This window comes from Gymnoscopelus braueri (assembly GCF_963280865.1).
Source record: "Gymnoscopelus braueri genome assembly, chromosome: 7".
Classification (NCBI taxonomy): Eukaryota; Metazoa; Chordata; class Actinopteri; order Myctophiformes; family Myctophidae; genus Gymnoscopelus; species Gymnoscopelus braueri.
Window position 1 is genome coordinate 38,813,069 of NC_137608.1, and position 23,039 is coordinate 38,836,107.

The 23,039-nt window shown below is 40.8% G+C and overlaps 2 protein-coding genes across 5 annotated transcripts in view; one reads left to right on the forward strand and one right to left on the reverse strand.

Moving 5' to 3' along the window:
* igsf9b (immunoglobulin superfamily, member 9b) overlaps window positions 1-6,870 on the forward strand; it is a 41,037-nt gene extending 34,167 nt beyond the window's left edge. For 2 of the 4 annotated variants that reach the window (XM_080432269.1, XM_080432270.1), the window contains exons 19-22: window positions 133-3,498; window positions 3,669-3,835; window positions 4,657-4,868; window positions 5,114-6,870. In XM_080432269.1, coding sequence (XP_080288395.1) covers window positions 133-3,498; window positions 3,669-3,835; window positions 4,657-4,856 — 3,733 coding nt within the window. In that variant the 3' untranslated portion in view covers window positions 4,857-4,868; window positions 5,114-6,870. The remainder of the gene's footprint in view (window positions 1-132; window positions 3,499-3,668; window positions 3,836-4,656; window positions 4,869-5,113) is intronic. The other 2 variants (XM_080432271.1, XM_080432272.1) reach the window with 2 other exon arrangements.
* Window positions 6,871-14,883: 8,013 nt separating this feature from the next.
* On the reverse strand, window positions 14,884-17,166 carry LOC308088682 (uncharacterized protein). The gene is made up of 3 exons (XM_080433233.1): window positions 17,048-17,166; window positions 16,241-16,498; window positions 14,884-15,190 (listed from the first exon to the last, which is right to left on the reverse strand). The coding sequence occupies exons 1-3, from the start codon at window positions 17,148-17,150 to the stop codon at window positions 15,036-15,038; spliced, it is 516 nt and encodes a 171-aa protein (XP_080289359.1). The 5' UTR covers window positions 17,151-17,166; the 3' UTR covers window positions 14,884-15,035.
* Window positions 17,167-23,039: the final 5,873 nt, after the last annotated feature.

Genomic DNA, 23,039 nt, shown 5'->3' on the forward strand with positions numbered 1-23,039 from the left:
TTCCTCAGGCTGCAGTATTCCTTACCTGTATCTGTTATTCACAAGTACAGTGATTGTAATTAAAAGATAGATCCCGCAATGCCCTTCTTTCGAGTAAATGTTTCCTCTTTGTATCATCCTTTGTATCCCCAGATGTCGTCCACCTCCTCGGAGCCCCGACAGCGTCCTAAAGCTCAAGCTATGCCCTCCACTTCCCTTTTTCCCCAACACCTCTTCCTCCCAGTCAGATCGCTCCTCCTTTGACAAAGGCAGCCGTGGGGAATACCAGGATCAGCGGAAACAGCTACTGTCCAACTCCTCTCCTCCACCCCATTACACCCTCTTTGAGAGCCACCTGGGTTCTCAGGCCCCCTCTCCGACAGCCCTGGAGTCCATCTCCAGAGGTCCAGATGGACGCTTCATTGTTCAACCCCTGCAGGAGCGTTCCAGCCCTGCCGACAATAAAAACTTGAATAAGGACATTCTGCCAAGTAACGGTGGGGGAAGTGGCACAGGCAGCAACCGGACATCGTTCAGAGACTCTCCAAAATCTAGCACCTTGAGCTCCGAGAGGGACGAGAGGAAAGATTCACCCCTCACTGTGGATGTTCCCGGGCTGAGCAGGCATCCATCCTCCCCTGGGGGAGTTAGGACGTTGGCAAGAAACTTTACCCGCCATGGCTGTTTTTACTCCGACGATGAGCAGGGCTCCGAGGCCCTGCTGGAGAGAGCCACCTTCTACTCGGATAACAGTGAGATGAAACCTGTCGGAACGCTGAGGAGGCATCGTGGCCACGCCGATGACCTCCTCCCTAGTCTAGGCAGGCAAACCAGGCTGCTGGACAGGGGAACCCTGAGGCTTCACCATGCTGGCTACCAGCCCATGGAAGGAGAGAGTCAGCTTACCAACGAAAGCACCCTAGTGTCCCAGCTTGACAGCGAACTAGAGAAGGACAGTATTAACAAGTGTCTTCAACTGGCCAAAGAGAGAGAAGACATGGAGCGGGAGCTGCAGAGCTATACCGTCAACAGGAGGACAAGAGCCCCCGAGAGAGAAAGTCCTCGCAGGGATAAAGCCGAAGCAGAAGTGGAGCCTATATGGAAACCACAGGAGGTTACCTACAGACAGAAACAGACAAGCCGGGTGGCTGATTATAGGAAAGCCTGCTACTTTGGTAACACCAGCAGTCCCATGGATCAGCTGCCCACCACTCATATACCGTGGGACATTAGCCCTGTTACCTCTGTCACCAGCCTTGTTCCAGTACAGAGCTCACAGAATACCCCCACACCCAGGCCACAACATCCTCACTCCCGAGGTATCAGACAAACTTCAGAGGACTCTCTACAAGTTGACTCCTCACAGTCACCAGTCACTCAAAACACATCCCTCCCCATGCTCTCTCCCAGCGTTGCCTCACAAAGCCCTCCTATTTGTCTTGGAACGCCCAGCAGAGCTAGGTCAATGAGCCCCGGAGTCCCAGAATCGTGTCGCAGGAGGTCCATGACCGAGGAAGGCTGGAGGGGGAAGACACATCATTATGAAGGTGCATTAAACCCCAGGTCGTCATACGCCTATGGTACTCAACACTGGGACCCAACTGTCAGTACTGTTTCAGCAGGCAGTGAAAGGCCAGCAAGTCGAGCTCAGCCATACACTGATGCTGGATCATCCTATAGGGATTTAAGGTATCCTAGTCCCTCAAGTTATTCTACCTTACCCTATGAACACAATGAAGGAGCTGTGAAGCCCAAAGACAGAGGCGGTCAACACACGATTGACCGCAGGAGTTCAGGGTTTTACACAGAGCAGGAGCGAGACGGTGTGAGATCTCGTTCCAGGAGGAGTGATAAATGGCTTTTTTCTGACAGTCCCAGTACCATCTCTCCTTTGACTCTTGTAGAGGAATGTGAGAGTGACCAGTCCCAATTCTCTGTTACTAGAATGACAGAATCCTTCAGAGCCAGGCCAGCAGCCCCATCTCCCCAAATGTCTCCAGTGCAGACAAGTGCAATTCTGGAATATCTCAGCCTCCCAGGTTTCATTGAGATGAGTGTTGATGAGCCTGTGGATGAGGCTGAAGAAGATGAACTCTCGGACACTAGTGGCCATAGTCCAGGAGTAAAGCCAGAAAAACCTCTTGTAGCCAAGCCAGATGTAGTTCCCAGAAACTGGGAGGCTCACGTCCAAGTACACAGAGAACCTCATTCAAGCCAAAAGGTGGTTTCATTTGAGAGAACCCACTCTGTTGATCCAGTAGAAGCTAGTTTAGATGCCAGTTTAAAATCAGGCTACAGGCAGTCCATTCAAAAGGAGGCTAGGGATTCAATGCTCAAAGTAAGATTCCCAGACGAAGGAAAACCACAATCCCCGGGTCCAGAACAAACTAGCAAGCAACTTTATTATGAGAAATCACATCTTCCTAGAGGTCCAGACAGGCCTCAGTCCAGACTTGGCTCTAGTTCAGCCCACACATTGTTTAGTGCAACTAAAGGTGTGGATGATTTTGCCTCAAAACACTCTCAGAGTTTTCTAGAAAGCAGTGACTCCATCACAGAGCAATCCCAAAGACTCTTTTCTCAGGGCAGCAGAACCAATAAGATAGCATCACGAATATATCAAGCCCCTATTCCCTTCCTAAAGAAATCTTTAAGCATAGGTCCATATAGAACCCTCTCAGGTATGGGGCAGCCTCGTCCTTTCCTAAAGAAATCCATCAGCCTAGGCTCACAGAAATGGGAACACTTTGAGAGCCCAAGGACATACATCTCAGACAAATGTTACTGGGATGAGTTCCCAAACCCAGATGTCAGGGTCAAGTCCTATAGTTTGGGCCGCACACCATCTTCCTATCCCCGGCCAGGCCCCTCCTGGAGGGAATATGTCCCATTTAGACGCCCCAGCATTGGAAGTTTGGATAGGCCTCATTATACACAAAGATCCTTAGCCAGCCCTACCTACCTCACTCCTATGTACCCACCCAGACAGACCGCAACCCCCAGTTGGCCAGAACCGTGCGATCCACGACGTCAGGTTACTATTTTCCCTGAGGCTTCCAGGTACCCTGCCGCATATCAAGAATCCCAGAGGTCTGTTCAGTATCAATACGTCCCCATGTCCTCCTCCATTCCTGTACCTCAGTACCCTCACAGGCCAGGCTCTAGAGGGGATGGCGGAAGACCCATGGACCCCAGAAGGGTCCCCCCTAGGTCCTACCTTCCCAGGGGCAACAGCTGGCCCTCACCCTACCATGGTCCCCCCTTCCCTCCGAGGGAGGTAGAGAGCCACAGAGAGACAGAGCGGACGTTTGGGAGAGATGGGGAGACTGAGTTCCGGGAGAGCAGAGACAGAGAGTGTGGAAGGACTAGTTACGCTAGCCAAAGCAGTGGTAGAGGGAGTGCTGGTCTCCTCCGTCAGTCTCTGTCCATCACTCCCACCCTCCTCAGCTCCCCAGAAACCACAGAAGAGAGTGAGAGATACAGAGCTGAGATGGAGCTACGTGAGAGGAGAGCGAAAAGGTGAAACACCACCACACCATGGCCAATAGCAACACACATGCAGCGGTGTCTTCATGGAAGAAGGGATTTTGGATGTTGTCAATAAGTCACTGATTATGCATAATTATTTATTTATTTTACTGTCATTGATTGCTGTTGTCTGACCACTTGTTCTGTGTATCTGTCATTAGAAGGAACACGTCAGTAGATGAGAGTTATGAATGGGACTCTGCTGATGTCTGTGTGGACTCGGAGGTCCTGGAGGTCACGAAGCATGGTGGGCTAGGGAAGGGTTGGGGGGAGCATAGATATGATCACGCTCACTCTACTGGTGGCCTCCAGGACCATCAGAAGAAAGGTAAGACTTATGTTTTGACCTACTCATTTTGTATGCCTTGTGTGTATCGTGTTGCATTTCATTTGTTTGTAGGGCTGGGAGATATGGAAATACATTTATGTTACAATGGATGGATCATCATCATAGTGGACCTCATGGTAATGATAATTGTGATACAGTACCAACAAATGGAAACTTTTCATCTTGAACATACATTTCAGGGATAATTGGGAGAAACAGATTGTTAATTTAATAAAATAAAATAAAACATGATATGATCAATGTTATTATAATTTTAAATTCTTCATTCATTTTTACTTCAACTTTAGTTGTAATTTATTTATTTAGATAGTTTACTTACTTACTTTTTTATTCAAAGGCTTCGTTTTAGTTATTAGTTTTAGTTTTGTGTAATAAAAACTTGACAAAACATACCATTTTAAAAACTCAGTTAAATCTGGCAAAGGTGGAAGATAGATTTAATATGCACCCAAAATATTAGGCTTATGTTTGAAATAAATTGACTAGGACAAGAACTAAAGACATTCTCTATTTAATTTTAATTTGTTTAAGTTCATTTTTTAAACACAGTTTCGGTTACAAACTATTTCTACTATACTAGTATAAACTATAAAGTATGATTTATCTATAATAACCTTGGATACAATCACACTGTCCAAAACGATGATGAACGACAAAAGTCTCTATTACCCGGCCCTACTTGTGTGTATTACCTCCTGGCATTGCATGTGTTCATCTCGTGCCCTTGTGTTGTGGTTGCTGTGAACTTCACCCATGACTTGCCCATCCATGCATCTCATATCCCTGCTGCCGTTTCCCAGGCCTGCCTCCCCCACTCAGCCCACCAGTTTCCAACCCACCTCGTTGTCAGTACAGCCGCTCCATAAGCGAGGCCCGCTTCACCGCCCTCCGCCTGGAGTACCACGAGTACCGGCGGGCTCAGGAATCCATTGTTTCCTGTGAGCCATGCTTCACCCCTGGCCATGATTCAGACTCTGACACCAGCTCTGCCCTGCTCTAGCAGCTTATCTTGGTCCGTTTACACTGCCTGTGTCCTCTCATCTTTTCGCCCTCTCACTGTCTGCCTGCTTGTTTGCCAGCCTGTTTGCCTGCCACTGTTGCTGCCTGCTATCATGCCATCTATATGTGGAGTGGGCTTTGATAATGTCTGTTAAAGCTGATCAAATCATGATGTAAAATTGGCCAGTTAAAAACAATTCTTACCTTCCCGGGCAATGTTTTCTAATGGTGTGCTGCTCTCTGTCTTTCCTTTTGCAGGTATTTCTAAGAATGACACCAAATAGTTATTTCAAATGCACAGAAGAAGACAGCGCTGCGGTCCTGGACACAGAGGTCCACCCCACTGGAGCTTTGTTATATATTTTGGCCCATCGTTTCATGTTGTCTTTGACTAAATCTGAAATTTAGTAAATTCAGTAATTTTAGTTTCAACTTCATTTGATCTGTTACAGACTGAAGCATAACATGTTATTTGGACATCACTGAAGATAATATTTTACATAGTTGGAAACCTTATGTGAAATGATTAAAGAAATATAATTGTATTTAGGGGCATTTGGTATGCCGTGACAATCAACCTCAGAGGCCCCCCTTTTGAAAAGGACAAACTCACCTTTGTCTAAAATCTGTTTACACCCAAAAGCATGACAAAAGTATGCCATAGGCATACTTTCAAGCTATACGATGCCATAATGGCAACTGTATTTTAAGGGGATTCTGTCAAATCTGTCAGTGTCCACTGTTCTTTTCGCAGAAGTAGGTCAAACATAGAGGTGTTGCTATATTGTTGCTGTCGGGTAGAAACCTTGTATCTCCATATTTTTATGGAGATAAAAATTAAAGCCCTACTTCATGATACGAGCGTCACACAAAAGTTGTGAAAATAATCATTTAAAAAAGGAATGGTTTTGGACATACATACAAGGTTTCCACCTGACAGCAACGTTATGCAGTATACGATCTGTGGTCTCAGTGAAAACATCTATCTGTATTCATGTCCATGTTTCCAGTTAAGTTATGTATCGATAGCAGCAAATACGGTTTTGAGTTACTCATGTTCACATTGTAACTACAATCTTCATTTCTGAAGAACAATCCAGACAACTATCTGAAGTTAGTAAATATGCTACACAAGTCCATTAATCCAGTCAACACTGTAATTTTATAGAAGAAATAGTTTTTACTTTGTTACTTTAACCGTTAACCGTTTAAAAAACAATCAATGTTCAAACTATGTATAAATGTTTATATGTATTCTAACATCATTGAACCCTGTCCTTGTATATTGTACATCAGTAAATGTTCATAAGTTCATCATTTGAGAAAATGCTACTTTGCTCCACCTGAAGTGGTAAAACTTTGCCTGTATATTTTATTCCCAAAAAACTTGAAAAGATCCTTTGTGAGACACAGGGGAAACTATAATTTTGCCTTACTTTTGTAATTGCCAAGCTATAACAAAACAGGATTTAGTTTTTATTGTAAGAACATATTCTATTCATTTGTACCTTTTGTTAGATACATTGTCTGGCAAGTTTGAGGATTTCTGTGTATTTATTAAAATGGGATTATATATGCAACAATGTTTACACTTCACATTATTGATGTGAACACAACACTGTGAATATGTCATTAAGCTGGCTTTTAATTCTGTTTGAATTGCAAGTCTTCATTGTTATTGATTTTATGCCCATTATTAGCCTACTGATTTTTGTTTTTACTTTTTGCGCAATGACAAAACATTTATTTTGTACTTTTCAAGGGTGGACTGTTTCACAGCGACCCAGAGATCAACAATAAATCTCACTCTTTTGCTAGTGCTACTTGGAAAGAATAAGTTTGTATTCTGCTTAAATAATCCAACTGGATAGCTTCAAATGGTGAGTGAGTATGCATTTCTAATGATGATTTTGGATGTTTTGTACAAACTGAGAAATTTTTATATTGTGTCACTTGTTTTTTGTCATTTTTATACGTATGTTTGTAATAAATTGATTTATTCTGAATGTACCAGACTACCATTGTCATGACTTGATGAAAATAAAAGTACAATATTTGAGTAGTAAATACAACAAAAAAAAAGTTAAAGTATTGGAAATTGAAATACTCCATTAAAGTAAAAAATACCTCAAAATTGTACTCGAGTAAGTCATTGAGTAAATGTACTTACCGTAGTTACTTTCCACCACTGAGTGGTGGAAAGTGAGTTATTCAAAAACTTTAGTTAATTTGCAGGTTTAAATTATTATATTACTAAACATACATTAAGTACCTAAGCCATATTTTATACTTAGAATCTTCGAAAATAGCCACGCTCACACACAACACGTCACGATGCGAGCTTGTAGATCTGCTATTTTTGAAAGATTTTAGTACTTTTACTTTGATACTGTAAGTATATTTTGATGCCCATACTTCTGTACTTTTAGTCAATTCAAATTTTAATTACTTACTGACTTTACTAACTAAGAAGGCTAACACAAAAGAACGCTTCAACAGTACAACAATTCTTAAAAGTTGAGTGGCTGAGAGATGGTGTAGTGGTCTAAATATCAGTCTCTCAGCCATAGAGGTACAGCATGGAGATGCCATGTTCAATTCCCAGTCCTTCTATTGGAGGGGGGCTCTTGACCACGTCTGAACAACACTGCCCTCTGGTTGAACTGAATTTCCCTATGGTCAAATGTACGCACATGACGTTGCTTTCTTCCGCTGATGGATTCAATGAGCAACGGTATGCTGCTGGTGTTTACAACTCCGCTCCATTTCTATCATATAGATAAAGTCTTATATTCCTATATAAAAGGTAGGGTAAGTGATTTGCTTTGGTTAAAATAAGTGTTAAATAGCTCTATATTCTGATAGTAGGCCTACTACTTGCTATAGAGTGTTTGTTCAGTTTCAGTTTCATTTCCAATTTTATCCAACCAGGACAGAGAACTCAATCAGGATACAGATTAAACAAGTGAAATTGGAAGTGATGACACTAAGAAATGAGCAGGCAAAATTGGAACTGGAACACTGGAACACACACAATTAAGCTGAAAAATGGGTACTTTCTCAGGTTGGCTGAGATTTTGACACCTACCGAAAAATGTATTTTCTGTTTGTTTACTAAAGAGCTGGAGAGACAGGGAGACATCTGTTACTGAAAAAACACTCTATAGCAATGATTACTATCAGAATATAGTATTTGAACCTTTTAACAAAATACTTTTTGTTTTAACCAAAAAATATCACTTACCCTACCTTTAACTGTAATCTGTACACACGGTTAAACATATGATGACCAAAGACCAAAAATAAATATTCACCGGGACCAATATTCATACACAACCTCCTAGTTGAGAAACCCCAGCTTCTCTCTTGCACCACCAGACATTGTTAACACTTCTCACCTTGACAGAATGACTGAATCTCCAAATACATTCACTAACTAATTTCTTAGTTTTATGACCAAAACAGTTTTAATAAACCAGAACTATACTAGTTTTTTGTAGTGGCTGTTATTGTCACTTTGGATCATTAGATTAAAACATTTGGTGGCTATAGAGTTTTCAACTAGTTTCTGAAACAGTGTTGTATTTAAATAGTTTAGAAACATTTTAAAAACACAAATATTGTATGGGGGTCCACATCCACGGTCAAATACATTAATTCGGGGGTCCTTGACATAAAACAATGCATTGTTGTTGTTTTTTCAGCCACTAGGTGTCGTGGCAACAACATGACCACTTACTGAGGTCTGACCTGGGGCCTGTTCCTCAAAAGGTGAATTAGAGCTAAAGCCTGGCTTTACCACCTATCCTGGCTTAATTTAGCCAGGATTAGAGCTGAATCGGTTCCACAAAAGCTGAATTATCTTGAAGATTAGTTTAGCCAGTTCACCCTGGCTAAGTTTAGCCTTAACCGATTCCACAAAAGATAATTGAAGCAAGCCTAGCTTAGTTACCATGGCAATTTAGCTGTGAAGTTAGCCTGGTCAGGAGCAGGCTAACAGCCAAGTTTACTTAATCCAGTGTCTTTGTTCTTCAAGTTTTTCCACAGTTAATTCAACACGTGTGTTTGTATATGGACTCATTTGAATGACCCTGCATTCAAATAAAATGAAATCAATACAATAAGATATAATCAATGTAATTATATTAGGCTACTGAAATAGTGTGTGACCATGAATCATAATTGTTTCACAATGACTCATGTGATATGTCATTGTCACTCTGTTAACACTATAGTTCATATTGTTGTTAGATGTTTGATAATATATTACCTTTTTTTTTTAATATTATAAAAAATGTCTAACACATACATATACTTATTGCTTGTCCACCTTTGGAGTTACATCATGATGGCAAGGTAACTACACAACCCAAATCTCTACCAAAGTGGTCTTGCAAATGTGGGGTTATTGTGTGTCTCGTTCCGTCCCCCGTCCCCCGTCCCCCGCTCATCCCGTTGCGGTCAACCCCCCCACCCCCCGTCCGTCCGTCCGTCCCGTTGCGGCCCCCGTCGCAGTACACCGCCCCGTCCGTCCCCCGTCCGTCCCGTCCCGTCCGTCCGTCCTGTTGCCCGTCCGTCGCAAACACACACACACACACAGACACACACACACACACACACACACACACACACACACACACACACACACACACTCTCTCTGTGTGTGCTTGCAATACTTTGCCACGCTTTCTCCCTGGACGGCCGTGTTTCCTTTTCTGTTGATAACATATGCTTCCTCATATGCTTGCATGAGCTGCTGCTGTTCGGCCAAAGAGAAAAACGCTGCTCGAGTTTTGTTCCCCGCTGCCATGATTGGTCAAGTTCAAGGAATCTGCGCTCGAGTTCATGGTCTTTTATAGAAATACGTCACCGGCGAATCGCCGCCCATTCAGCCTGGCTTCATTATCCTGGCTGGACACAGCCTGGCTTGACATAGCCTAGCTCGACAAAGTCGCTCCTTTTCAGCCTGGCTTGGCGTTCGAGGAACGGAATAAACAAGGCTTTTCGGACCCGACTTTGTCAAGCCTGGATTTGGCTTAAGGCCAGGCTTATTTAATTCACCTTTCGAGGAACAGGCCCCTGGACGTCGTGTAGACGTCGTAGGCACGGCGTATCGGCGTTGTATAAGATGTCTGGTTGGTTTAGTTTTTTTTAGACGGGTGGCGAAGTCTCCCAGTCTCAGTAAAGACCTTTAAAATAATTCCAAGAATGCAGCCTTAGCCCCGCCCACCTATTTATATGAATGGGAGTGAAGAACGCCCACAATTCAACGTCACAGGCCCATTTCTTCCAAGGCAGCGAGACAGGCGGTCACATGTGTCTAGCAGAGAGGCGAACGGCCCTTACTTAAAGGGGAAATCCACCCATTTTCAATATTTAACTATGTCATTAATATAGCATAAAGGAGTTGTGTGGAAATAAGAAAAAATTAAAAAAAAAATTAACATTGCAAAAAAATGTAACATTGCAAAAAAATTAACATTGCAAATTACACCATGATGAGTCATCACAGTGTAATTTGCAATGTTAATTTTTTTTCAATGTTACATTTTTTTGCAATGTTAATTTTTTTTTAATTTTTTTCTTATTTCCACACAACTCCTTTATGCTATATTAATGACATAGTTAAATATTGAAAATGGGTGGATTTCCCCTTTAAGGAGTTTTTGCCAAGGGGGCGGGGGGTGTTCTTTCATAACAGATAGGCTATACTCTTTAACCTTCGGTTTTAAAGTCAGACCAATGCGTTGTAATTACGCTCCCAAATCCATATCGCCTGTTCTCTCATAGTTTAATGTTAACAGCCGATTGATACGTAACCAATCTCATGCGCGCTGCACTGCTGTTAAATACCAAAACACTCGCCCCAAAACACAGTCGCCCCGGGCAAATCCGGCGGTAGGCTATTCACCTGGCATTCTTAAACGTAACCTCAGTAAACTAGCCAACTATGCCTAAACCTAACCTTATTTCTAAACGTAACCTCAGTAAAACGGTGCCAAAACCATATTCCTAAACTTAACCTCAGTAAAACTATGCCTAACCCTAAACTTATTTCTAACCTTATCCTCAAGTAAAACGAATACAAGAAAATGGGGGTGAGTGTGTTTTGGGGCGAGTCTTCTGGAGTTTTTTTAGCAGGCGAAAAAAAAAAGCCACCGGCAAGATGTAAATTGGAACGTCGTCTGTGTGACTGTGGAGCATGTTTATTGATATAATCAGCGGGGTCAGACGATATAAAGTCGGCGAAATGTTCTCTGTCTGCAACACAGCAGAATGCACACGACGCAGTCTGTGATTAATCTGATGCGGTGGGGGGGAGCAGTGTGCTGACTGAGTCTGACACACATGGCTAATATGAATACCATGGTGATTTTAGCCATAAATGAGCTCCGGGTCCAGTAGGCCTATGGGTCTGAGACCCGGTTAGACCGGGTGTTGTACATTTGGATTATCCTCGGTTCGTTTCGGAACAGGTCCAGTTTTCCTCGGTCCCGTTTCGGGACCGAGGAAATGAGCTTACTATTCCTAAAATAGCAGACCTACAAGCTGACAACGCGTCGTGGATGCGACGCATTGTGAGCTTGTAGGTCTGCTATGTTTTTAAAACATAATAAATAAATAAAATAGCATACTGGATTAAATGTATATATAATATAATAATACAGTCCAGGTTGATTGATTGATGTACTTTTATTTAGTAAGACATGAGAATAACAGTAGGCTACATGGAAGTACAAATTCACAATACAAGGTCTACTAAACTGGAAGACTCATTAAGCACTGAGCTTGTTTAAGATGAGAACCCCATGCACACAAATCATGATGACAGAGACAGACAGATATACACACTACTATACAGAATGTCATACAATCAGCTTACAGGTTACTGGTATGAAGAGTGAAAAAAATATATACAAAAGAAGAAAATGAAAAAAGGGGGGGGGGGGTAGGGGGGTAGGTTAAGACTTAGACAGGGGCCATTTTCGAATTGCAGCCTCCTTGAAGGTGTATCTTTAGGGCAGTTTTGAAAGTGAGTAGGGTTTACACTCCTTTACTCCTTTTGGTAGGGCATTCCACATTTTTGATGAATAGCATGAGAATGAGTTCATTCCCTTAGTTGAGCCAAATCTGGGTTGAACATGATTTGTGGAGCTGCCTCTGGTGTTATGATCATGGACTTCATTAACATTTTGGAAGTATTTTGACAAATACAGGGGGATCCCAATGTTGTGGTGTATCTTGAAGACCAGGCCCATAGCATAGTAGCCTTACAAGTTTGTTTTGGGATGTTTGGAGCCTTGTTTTTAAGGCCTTGGAGGTGTTGTGATACCATGAAGTGCATGCATAATCATTAATAACCTTGTATGAGGGCCCCTGCAAGAAGAGTATTCTTACTGACTAGACGATCAATCCTCCACAAATAGCGTGTTTTTTGTTTGACCTTTTTGATCGCTCTTTCGGCGTTTTTGTTACCGGAGAGGTTTGCCTCCAAGATGGAACCCAGGTAGGTAATTTCCTCCTTTCTTGTGATAACATCATCACCCACTTTGATCGTGAAACTCTCAGCCTTGCTAAGGTTAGGACTGGACCCAAAGAGGATGGATTCAGTTTTACCCAGGTGTAATGAAAGTTTGTTGTCGGAGAGCCAGATGCAGATCTTGTTGAGTTCAGAGCTGAGAGTTTTCTCAACCTGCAGCCTGTCCCTGTCCGAGACTAGCAGGGCCGAGTCATCTGCGAACAGGAACAGTTTGCAGTCGCAGGCTGAAGACATATCATTCACATATATGAGGAACAGTAAAGGTCCAGGGTCTTCAACGTTTTTCAGGTCAAGGACCCCTTAGCTGAGAGAGAGATCAAGCAGGGACAGAAAAGTATTTGGAGGTCGGGGGGGGGGGCAAGGAAATAAAAAGAAATACATTACATCTGCCCCCCCCCCCCCCCCCCCCCCCCGTAACTAAATAACGAACAGTCCCTAACAGCATACATTTCCATTACAAATGAGGGGCTAAATACATATAATACTCCCCCCCCTCAATTACAGTACATTTAGGGCCCAATACAGCATATTTGAATACATTTAGGAGTAAATGACAGATTTCTTTGATATAGAGCTCTCCCACGCTCAGTGTTGCCATGTCCTCTAATTATAAGCGACATTGCCCTTGTTTTTCTGTGAAGGTACTTGTAAATACTGGTGGTTGGGCTTTGCCCCTGTTTCTAAAACGTTGTTGATATTTGGCATGAGTTATTGTTGATAGCTTGTAGATCTGCTATTTTCTACTACCACCACCACCACTAGTAATAATTTTTATAACTAGAAAAAGTGCTCCTCGGAGCACAGGTCTCCACCAGGTCAGGTAGGTTATTGTGGCCTCCTGGTGGCGCTATAATAGGCCAATGTGAAGTTGTATGGATTTAAACTTGTAACAGAGTATTTCTATATTGCAATATTGGTACTTAACTTAAAGGAGAATTTTGGACTAAAGTTTTCTTACCTTTTCTATGACGTTATGATATCTTAGGATGAATGGTACAGTAGAACATTTTCATAACTCCACCCCTGAGCCGCCACAGCTTAAAAGGTGCGCGGATAGGCCTTAGGTTAGATCACATATTTTAATAGCCTTTTTTTCTTTTTCTTTTTGTGAGATCTGACGTTCATAGTGACAGAACACTATGCAAAAAAAAAAAAAAAACAGAAGTCTCGCTAGACAAGATTGAAATCTCGAGATTTCAATCTCGTCTAGCGAGACTTCTGTTTTTTTTTTTTTTTTTGGAGGGCATTTTTCTACTGTACCATTCATCCTAAGATATCATAACGTCATAGAAAAGGTAAGAAAACTTTAGTCCAAAATTCTCCTTTAAGTAACCACTTTGAGTACTTTTTCCACCACTGCCAAAATATATCGCCTATTCATAGTCAACTATAATAGCTGTTCAAACGGCTTTTCAGGTAATAATGGTGCTTCAAGGTGATGCCTTCCTGTGCTATTGAAGTGATGCTAATCACAGCATATGGAAGTTTCGAAGTAGTTCTCACATCTATTTACCAATAGATATGTCACACTTAATCAGTATTCACATTCCACGTACATCACCAGCGCAATAGAGATGGGATGTATGGCTCTTTTAAGGGAGCCGACTCATTTGTATATTTATATATAAAAAAAAAAAAAACATCTATAAATGTATATAAATAAATATATATATATAAATATTTTTATATTTATATCTCATAACATTATTTATATTTATATTATATAAATATGATATAATTGATGTTATATCATATATACAATAATACAACATATAACATTATAATAATATATTATATTTAAAAATATATAATAATAATAATAGATTACATAATTAATACAATATTTATTATATTATAATATATCATATACATTATAATGCCTGACCTCGCAACAAAAAAAACTCCCACAGACGTACAGGGACTGACCTGCGTCACCCGTCTACACATGACATCTTATGTCATACGTCCTTGTTAACTTGTGCAGCACTTTGGTCGACTATACGGTAAAAAAAAATTATACAATCTGATTCTATTTGATTAACAGTCCAAAGTGGAAAGAGAAAGAGGGGCTGGAAAGTTAAAGTAACAGTAACAGGGGTCAGGGCATTTTCAGGTCAGGATACCAATATGATCCAATCAGGAGAGAGGACTCATGCAGGATAAACAAGTCAAATAGGAAGTGATGACACAAATAAATGAGCTGACTAAATTGGAACTGGAACACTTATCAAAATGAAGCTGATAAAGAGGTACTTGATTCTGTTGAAAATGTGCGACCCACCAGAACATGTATTTTATGTTTATTAAAGAGCTGGAGAAATGGGGGGGGGGGGCTGTTACTGAACAAACACTCTATAGCTATGATTACTATCAAAATATTGTGCTTTAAAGGAGTAGTTCACCCAAAAAATGACTTACTTTCTATCAATTATACACATCATGAAGCTTTGAATTCATGAAGAGTTGTTTTGTTTACGTCTCATTCTTAAGCCAATAATGTGATGAATGTGATGACCACCCCATGAATTCAAGGCTTCATGGGGTGTGAAATTGATAGAAAATAAGTAATGTTTTGGGGGAACTACTCCTTTAACCTTTCAACAACAAAAAAAACACTTTTCTACCTTTAAAACAAAGGAGTTACTGAGTTTCCATGACAACCATGTTGCAGTAAAGCGGGTCTTGTTGTTGTGGAGGAGGGCGGGTCTTCATCTTGTAGTAAATGTAGAATCCAACACTCACCATGAGCAGGACGCACATTTCAGCCACTTGGAAGTAGAGACACACACCGTGATCTACACACAACACAACACAACACAACACAACACAACACAACACAACACAACACAACACAACACAACACAACACAACACAACACAACACAACACAACACAACAAATACATTTTACACAATTATCATTATCATAATGTTTATCTAATTTTATAATAGCCAATTATTTTTACTCATTTCCTTTTTGTCATTATGCCAAATTTGCCATTTATTTCCTCCCCACCACCACACATTTCTGTGTTGTCACTGCTGTTGTTTCCTGGTTTGAGTGTTATATGATATGAGTGGAGGAGGTTAGGAGGATGTGACAGGAGGATGAAAGGTCCTTACCCAGGCTGGAACGCTCACCGGTTGTTGTTGTTGTTGTTGTTGTCGTCGGTGTTGTTGTCGTCGGTGTTGTAGTCGGTGTGGAACATGAGGTGTCAGTATCAAACACCCATCCTGATATCTGTGTCCCATCGGATAAGGTGCAGTTGATGAATTTGAAGCCTAACAGACAAACATGGTGGGTAAAGGTACGGTAAATGTAAAATGGTGCATTTATAGACTGTAGCACTTTTATCCAAAGGGGTTTACAATGTGCCTTACATTCACACACACATTCACACACTGATGAGAGAGGAAACCATGCAAGCTGCTCATCAGCAGCAGTTAGGGGTTCAGTGTCTTGCTCAAGGACACTAACCTGTAGGGAGAGCCAGGGATCGAACCACTGGACCTCATGATCCACTGACCCAAATGTATAAGCAAACAACTGGATTTAATGAGTCAGTGTTGTCATGGTAACCAGAAGGTCACTGGTTCTCCACCGGTCTGGTAAGTCTGTGTGTAGAAGTGTCACTGAGCAAGGCACTTAACCCTTAACTGCTCCTTATAAGTGCTGTATTAATAGTTAGGATGGGTTAATGCAGAGGGCAAATGTCACCTACAGTATGTACTGTGATGAATACCAACAAGAGGACTCAATTAATTATTATTATTATTACTACAATTATTATTATTATTCATTACTGTCATGTTCATCAGCATCAGTTATAATCATGTTCAGTCTCACCTGGACATGGTGAGATGTTCTCACTAACAGCACCTCTGCTAACAATGTTGTTGACGTAGCAGGCCAGGAACCCAGATGTACCCAGAGACAGTGTGATGTTCTGTGTGTCATGATGTCCAGAGAGGAGCTGCTTGTCTGTCAGGGTTTGTCCATCCAGAGTCCAGCTGTACTGGACACTGTCCCCTTCACAGGAGCAGGACACCCTCATCTGTCCTTGGGACAGACACTCATAGGACAGCTTAGGAGGAGACACTGGAGCTGGAGGACACACAGTTAAAACACAGTGGAAGACAACACATTAGATTGATAGATGTGACAATGTCAGACTTACAATGTACCATCGTTTGCATTTATAGCAGATAATCATGTCCATGACTAACGTTTTTGGTTATGTGGTATAAGTCACTATTTGTAATGACATAGTGCTGCATTGATGCATTTTATTTACAGTTCTTCTAGTCTCTACTCTCACTGGTAAAATATTGTAATTGTAATGTAATTAGGGAAACAACTTATATTATGGTATATTTAGTGTTAAAATGTAGATTCATAGCAATGAATGATTAATTAAAGTAACATTAATATGAAAGTGCAGTAGTTGTAGATGTTCTCTCAGAACTGAACATAATCAGCTGTGCAATCAGTAAAGGTCTACAGTATAACAATGTTTTACTGAACTTCACTAAACTACTGTAAACTAAACTTAACAACAGAAAAGCGATGTTCTCTCTAAGAGATACTGGAATATGTTGTTGTTGTCAATGATTATTGATTATTTTATATCAGTTCTTATTAGTAACACTTTACCTTCAACAGACAGATGTAGATGTTTAGTTTCAATGACCCTTCCCACATTGTCACGGATTTTAAGGACATATTGAGCTTCATCACTCCTTGCGATGTCACTCATCTTAAATGTCCCACTACTGACATTAAAGGATGATCTGTGTTTGTATTTATCTACAGCCCAAAGAGGAATAACAGGGATTTTTTTTCTGATCTGGAGTATTGTGAATCTGTTGTTTTTTTCCCATTGGTATGCAAGTCCTGTCTCAGTCTTCTCCACCAGTCGTAGATCAACGGTTCCTCCCACAGCTGCATAACATTGAGTTAGATTCTGTCTGGCATCACAGTCGGTCTCTATACCTGTATAGTATGAAATATAAGATAAATAAATAACATCACAGTGGGTCTCTATACCTCGATAGAATGAAATATAACACATAAAAACATTAGGAACATCTATCATTTCTTATAGTCATAACTGATCGTCTAACAGCTATTACTTCCCAAGATGTTTGTAAACACATATGACTGTGTGTGTGTGTGTGTGTGTGTGTGTGTGTGTGTGTGTGTGTGTGTGTGTGTGTGTGTGCGTGCGTGCGTGCGTGCGTGCGTGCGTGCGTGCGTGCGTGCGTGCGTGCGTGCGTGCGTGCGTGCGTGCGTGCGTGCGTGCGTGTGTGTGTGTGGACATGACTGATTCATGCTGTATGTCATTGGTTCTCAACGTGGGGTCCAGGGACCCCCAGGGGGTCGCCAGCTAAATGAGTTAATAATACAGCATCACAATCATGTTAACCTCTTTAAACAAATTCTATACTTTGGCTTTTCAGATATATCAGATATATGAGCTTGTAGATCTGCACATTTTTGAAAGATTGTGAACATTTGAGAAATTGTTTTAATATAGTGTATATATTTTTTCAAGCGAACATTTTTAATCTTTGGGGGTCCATGCAGCCAAATACATATCATTGTGGGGTCCTTGACATGAAAAAGTTTGAGAACCACTGATATATATACATCTGTATGTCACTCAGTTCAGAATCAGTGTGCATGGATTCAGACCATGTGACTGCTTTACATCATCCATCAGCCACACACTGACTGTATCAACAGAAGATATTATTGATCAGAATTCATCAATTTGTACTGTATATAATCATGTGCTTTAAAACACTCTGTACTGTATATAATCATGTGATTTAAAACACTTTGTACTATATATAATCATGTGATTTAAAACACTTTGTACTGGCCAGTGGATAAAGGTGGCTTGGGTGTACCTAATCTCCTACTTTACCACTATGCATTTACCATGAGACATATGGTACAGTGGTCTCTCCCGCCGGAAAGGGCCCCGCCATGGTTTAGTTTGGAGAGCGCACTATGTTCACCTGTCAGACCTATCGACTGTCTTTCAACCAAACTAGACTCAATTAGTCGTTCCCATCCAATTGTGTCTCATATTCATTGGGTTTGGAAGACGATATCCCGCATGTTTAATGGCATAATCCTAAACTCTGTATAGGGAAAGAGCCTTTTCATTGGGAAGCATGGTCTCAACGGGGAATTACAATATTAGGAGATTTATACCAGGAAAACACTCTAAAATCCTTCGAAGACCTCAAGACAGAATTTGACCTGCCCAATGGCCACTTTTGGCAATATTTGCAACTACGGCATCTACTGGTTAAGACCTTTGGATCTCTCACTGTAGGCCCCCCCAAGATTGAAAAGGTGGAGATGATCCTTAGAATCTTCGGACAGGGGCATGAGGCTTCCATATACTATGCCATGCTCCTGGAGGTCTCTGACTCTAACATGATGGTGTCTAAAACACCTTGGGAAAGGGACCTTGGTGTTTCAATTTCAGACGAGGAATGGGCAAAAATCCTTAGGAACGGCAAGAAAATGTCTAGAGAGCTGCGTACGAGATTGATTCAATTTAAAATTATAAATAGGATTTATTGGACCCCGTCAAGACTATTTAGAGTGGGCCTTACCGAGAGCCCGGAGTGTTGGAGGTGTCAGGATAGAGATGGTACCTTAATGCATATTCTGTGGAGTTGTCCAAAAATCCAGGTCTATTGGGCTGCTATACATGTGAAGCTAGAGAGGATGACAGGGTTAGTTATCCCCTTCTCACCCAGGCTCTTTATCCTGGGCGACCCGTCCACTTTAAGAACTGTTTCTCCCGCCTTGGCTGAGTGGATTCAAACGGCCCTTATGCTAGGCAGGAGACTGGTGGTCAGGGCCTGGAAGGACCCATCTGCACCGGTTCCTTCTCTGTGGTTTACTTCCTTGGGTCAACTGGCCACATATGAAAGATTGTCTTATAGATTGCTCAACAGGATGGATAAATATGATTTAAAATGGGGACATTATCATCTACATTCTATGGGTCTAGGATGACGTTTCCGGCTCAGTGAGCTTCAATAACCAGAAAGTAACTTGGGTTAGATTTGTCGGGGGTAGGACTGGGGTAGACTGCAGGTGGTATGCTTTAGTGCACTGTATTTTTTATTTCTCTTTTCTTTAATGTTTTTATGTCTTTATGTTTTCAAGGTGTGTTTATTTGTATTTTGTATGGTATGTCTTGTCTCGTTTAATTACCAGCAATGTCGATATTTGAATATGATTGTTATTGTGTTGTTTATTGTATGTCTTGTCTAAATATCCTTGCATCAAAGTTGAAAAAAAAAATCCTGTATGTTTGTCAAAAAAGATGAAAAATAAAGTACAAATCGTAAAAAAATAATAAAAAAAAACACTTTGTACTGTATATAATCATGTGATTTAAAAAATAATAATCTTTAAAGTATTGAAAAATGTTGAATAATTGTGATATTTTCAGACAAATCAATGTGTGGGTCCTTGACTTGAAACAGTTTATGAACCACTGGCTTACAGTATGTATCATGTGTTTAATGCAGTTCTAACCATAATATATCTGTATGTGTATAGATGGGATGAGACATTATTATATGATGATTAATAACGTCTGTATGAATACTGTTTATGTCTAAGTAACTGTGTGTGACTGTGCTAAAGACAGGACAGCACTAACAGAGGAAGAGGAGGAGTTATTGTGGTAAAGACGCACAAACAGAGGAAGAAGAGGAGTGAAAAAACAGAAGCTGGGGTTAAGATGTCAGCACTAACTTTATCTGACATCTTCTGGACTTCTGTTAACACACTTCTCATCGGGATCCCAAGCAAGATCCTTCAAAAGCTCCAATAGATCCAGAACAGCATTGCTAGGATGCTGATAATCCTGATGAGAGTGTGTTAATAGGAGCACATCCTCATCTCACTGCACTGTCTCCCCATCTCCTCTCCTCCTCTCACTGGCTCCCCATCTCCTCTCCTCCTCTCACTGGCTCCCCATCTCCTCTCCTCCTCTCACTGGCTCCCCATCTCCTCTCCTCCTCTCACTGCACTGGCTCCCCATCTCCTCACCTTAAGACCAACTACCACACAGACCAACTTCAGATCAAAATGACATTTTTTTCCTCAATTCCATTGACCACTGTCTCGCCTCGGGGCTTCACAGGCTCTGACTCCTCCTCCCCCGCACAGTGGGGTTACCATTTTAAATATCGTTTCAATCCCACTCACCAGGGACGCCGGCTTTTGTGCGTGGCCATGGGGGCTGAACTTGACCACCACTCGCCCCCCCCCTTCCCCCCCTCCACCCCCTCCACCCACTGCGTCGCGGTATGTGCGCGCGCGAAGCGCGCGCGATTTTTTTTTGCTTAATTAATTCATTAAATGACCATAAAACAACATTAACAACAACTCTACCCATCTTTCAGTGTGTCCCATCCTCAAATGTTTTACTTAAATAAAAGTACTTATTTTAGTAGTAGCCTATAGTTACTTCTACTCCACTACATATAGACAAATATTGTACTTTTACTCCACTACAATTATTTGATAACTTTATTTACTATAGTTACTTTGTAGATTTTGATTATTATTACAAAACCACTTATACAGTATATATACTTTGGCAATTTGAAAATAGCAGATTTGCGAAGCGTTGTGAGCTTGTAGATCTGCTATTTTCAAAGAATTTGTATACATTTTACACGTTTGAAAACTTGTGAAATGGGACCTTCTGCATAATGAGTACTTTTACTTTTGGTACTTTAAATACATTTTGATACCAATACTTTTCTACTTTTACTCAAGTACATTTTGAATACCTTACTTTTACTTGTAATAGAGTATTTTTACACCGCAGAATTGATACTTTTGTTTAAGTAAAACATTTTAGTACTTTTTCCACCACTGGTATTCAGTGCATGCAGTGAGTGACTGAAGCCCTCTCCAGACCAATCCTAGTCGGCCCGATTTTGGGCCGAATTGGCTTCGGGAAGCGTCGGCCAGTCGGTTAGGGGTCCGTCGGGGGTCCGTCGGGACCTTTTCGGCCGACCCAGAGCCGACCGAACATGTTCAGCTTTTTAGCCGACTGGTAGAGAAGTGGCAACAGAGGGCTGTCGGTGTTGCCAGATTATGTGAGAGAAACAAGCGACCATGTCTATGAAAACTTACATTCACTGTTTCTTGTTGTTGCTCCCAGAGAGAGAGAGATTGATTGATTTGACCTACTTTTGCGCTGTGGTGATGTAATTTATTGGGAGCAGGTGTGTAAATTACGGCGGTGGAAAAAGTACTCAAATGTGTTACTTAAGTAAAAGTATCAATACCGCAATGTAGAAGTACTCTGTTACAAGTAAAAGTCCTCAATGCAAAATTTACTTGAGTAAAAGAACAAAAGTATTAGTATCAAAATGTACTAAAAGTAAAAGTACTAATGTTTGAAAATTGCAGATCTACAAGCTCACAGCGTTGTGAGCTTGTAGATCTGCTATTTTCAAATAGGCTAGGCATAAAATAGAGCTAAAGTGGTTAATGTATGTTTCATAATATCATAATTTATATCTGCAAAGTAACTAGTAACTAAAGTTTTAAAATAATTGTAGTGGAGTAAAAGTACAATATTTGCCTCTGAGATGTAGTGGAGTAGAAGTAAAAGTATTGGCAATTGGAAATACTCAAGTAAAGCACAAATACCTCAACATTGTACTTAAGTACAGTACTTAAGTAAATGTACTTAGTTACTTTACACCACTGGTAAATTAGTTTTCAAAAATGTTGTGTACATGTCAGCAGTGGTGGAAAAAGTACTCAAATGTTTTACTTGAGTAAAAGTATCAATGCGCGATTTTCCTGTCAATACGTTTTTTTTTTAGACACCAGTCCCCTGTTCATTTGTCAACAATGTGACAGTTTCAGTCCGTTTTTTGGTGTGCAACACGACCCTCGTTTAAGTGAATTGCTTTCACCTGCTGCTGCTGTGCGGACTGTGCATGCTGTGCGGAGTGTGCATGCGCTACAGGGCATATCTCCGCCAAGCCAGGGTGACCTACCCAGGCTCATGAAATTCATATTCAGGCATAGTAGCCAATTAGAATGAAATCTGCAAAAACGGACTCATATACTGATACAGAACCATATATTGGCTATATATTATGGCTGTCGGGTGGAAATCTTGTATGTTCCTTTTTTATTATTATTTAAAAACAATTTAAAATCGTGAAAATAGCCAATCTACAAGCTGTAATTATTAATAATTAAGAAATACTATATTTTAAAGAGTGAAAAATCAACTAAAGTCATTATTAGTGCAAGTTCATTCACATTTCATTTGAATGAAAATAACTTGTGGGTAAACATTCTGTGAATATAATGTGATTAATGTGACCCCTACTTCAGTCAGTGAAGTCCAGGGCTGAATGTGACATATTGAGACCTATATAACTAAATATTGGTCATTTGCCAACACATTATTTTGTGAAATAAATGGGTTATATTTCACAGATAGTTATACTATTCTTATAATATATAAAAATACAATCATCCTTAACCTTCAAGTTAAATGCATTATTTCCGTGGACTTAAAAATCTTTTTTGGACTTAAAAATATTTATTATTTCTTTGGATGGCCTTC

Excerpts from the sequence above, each read along its gene's own strand:
- LOC308088682 (XM_080433233.1), bottom strand. The coding sequence starts at position 17,150 with ATGAGTGACATCGCAAGGAGTGATGAAGCTCAATATGTCCTTAAAATC. Across the intron at positions 16,499-17,047 it reads TCTACATCTGTCTGTTGAAG|CTCCAGTGTCTCCTCCTAAG; the intron begins GTAAAGTGTTAC and ends TGTGTCCTCCAG. Across the intron at positions 15,191-16,240 it reads GAACATCTCACCATGTCCAG|ATCACGGTGTGTGTCTCTAC; the intron begins GTGAGACTGAAC and ends TGTTGTGTGTAG.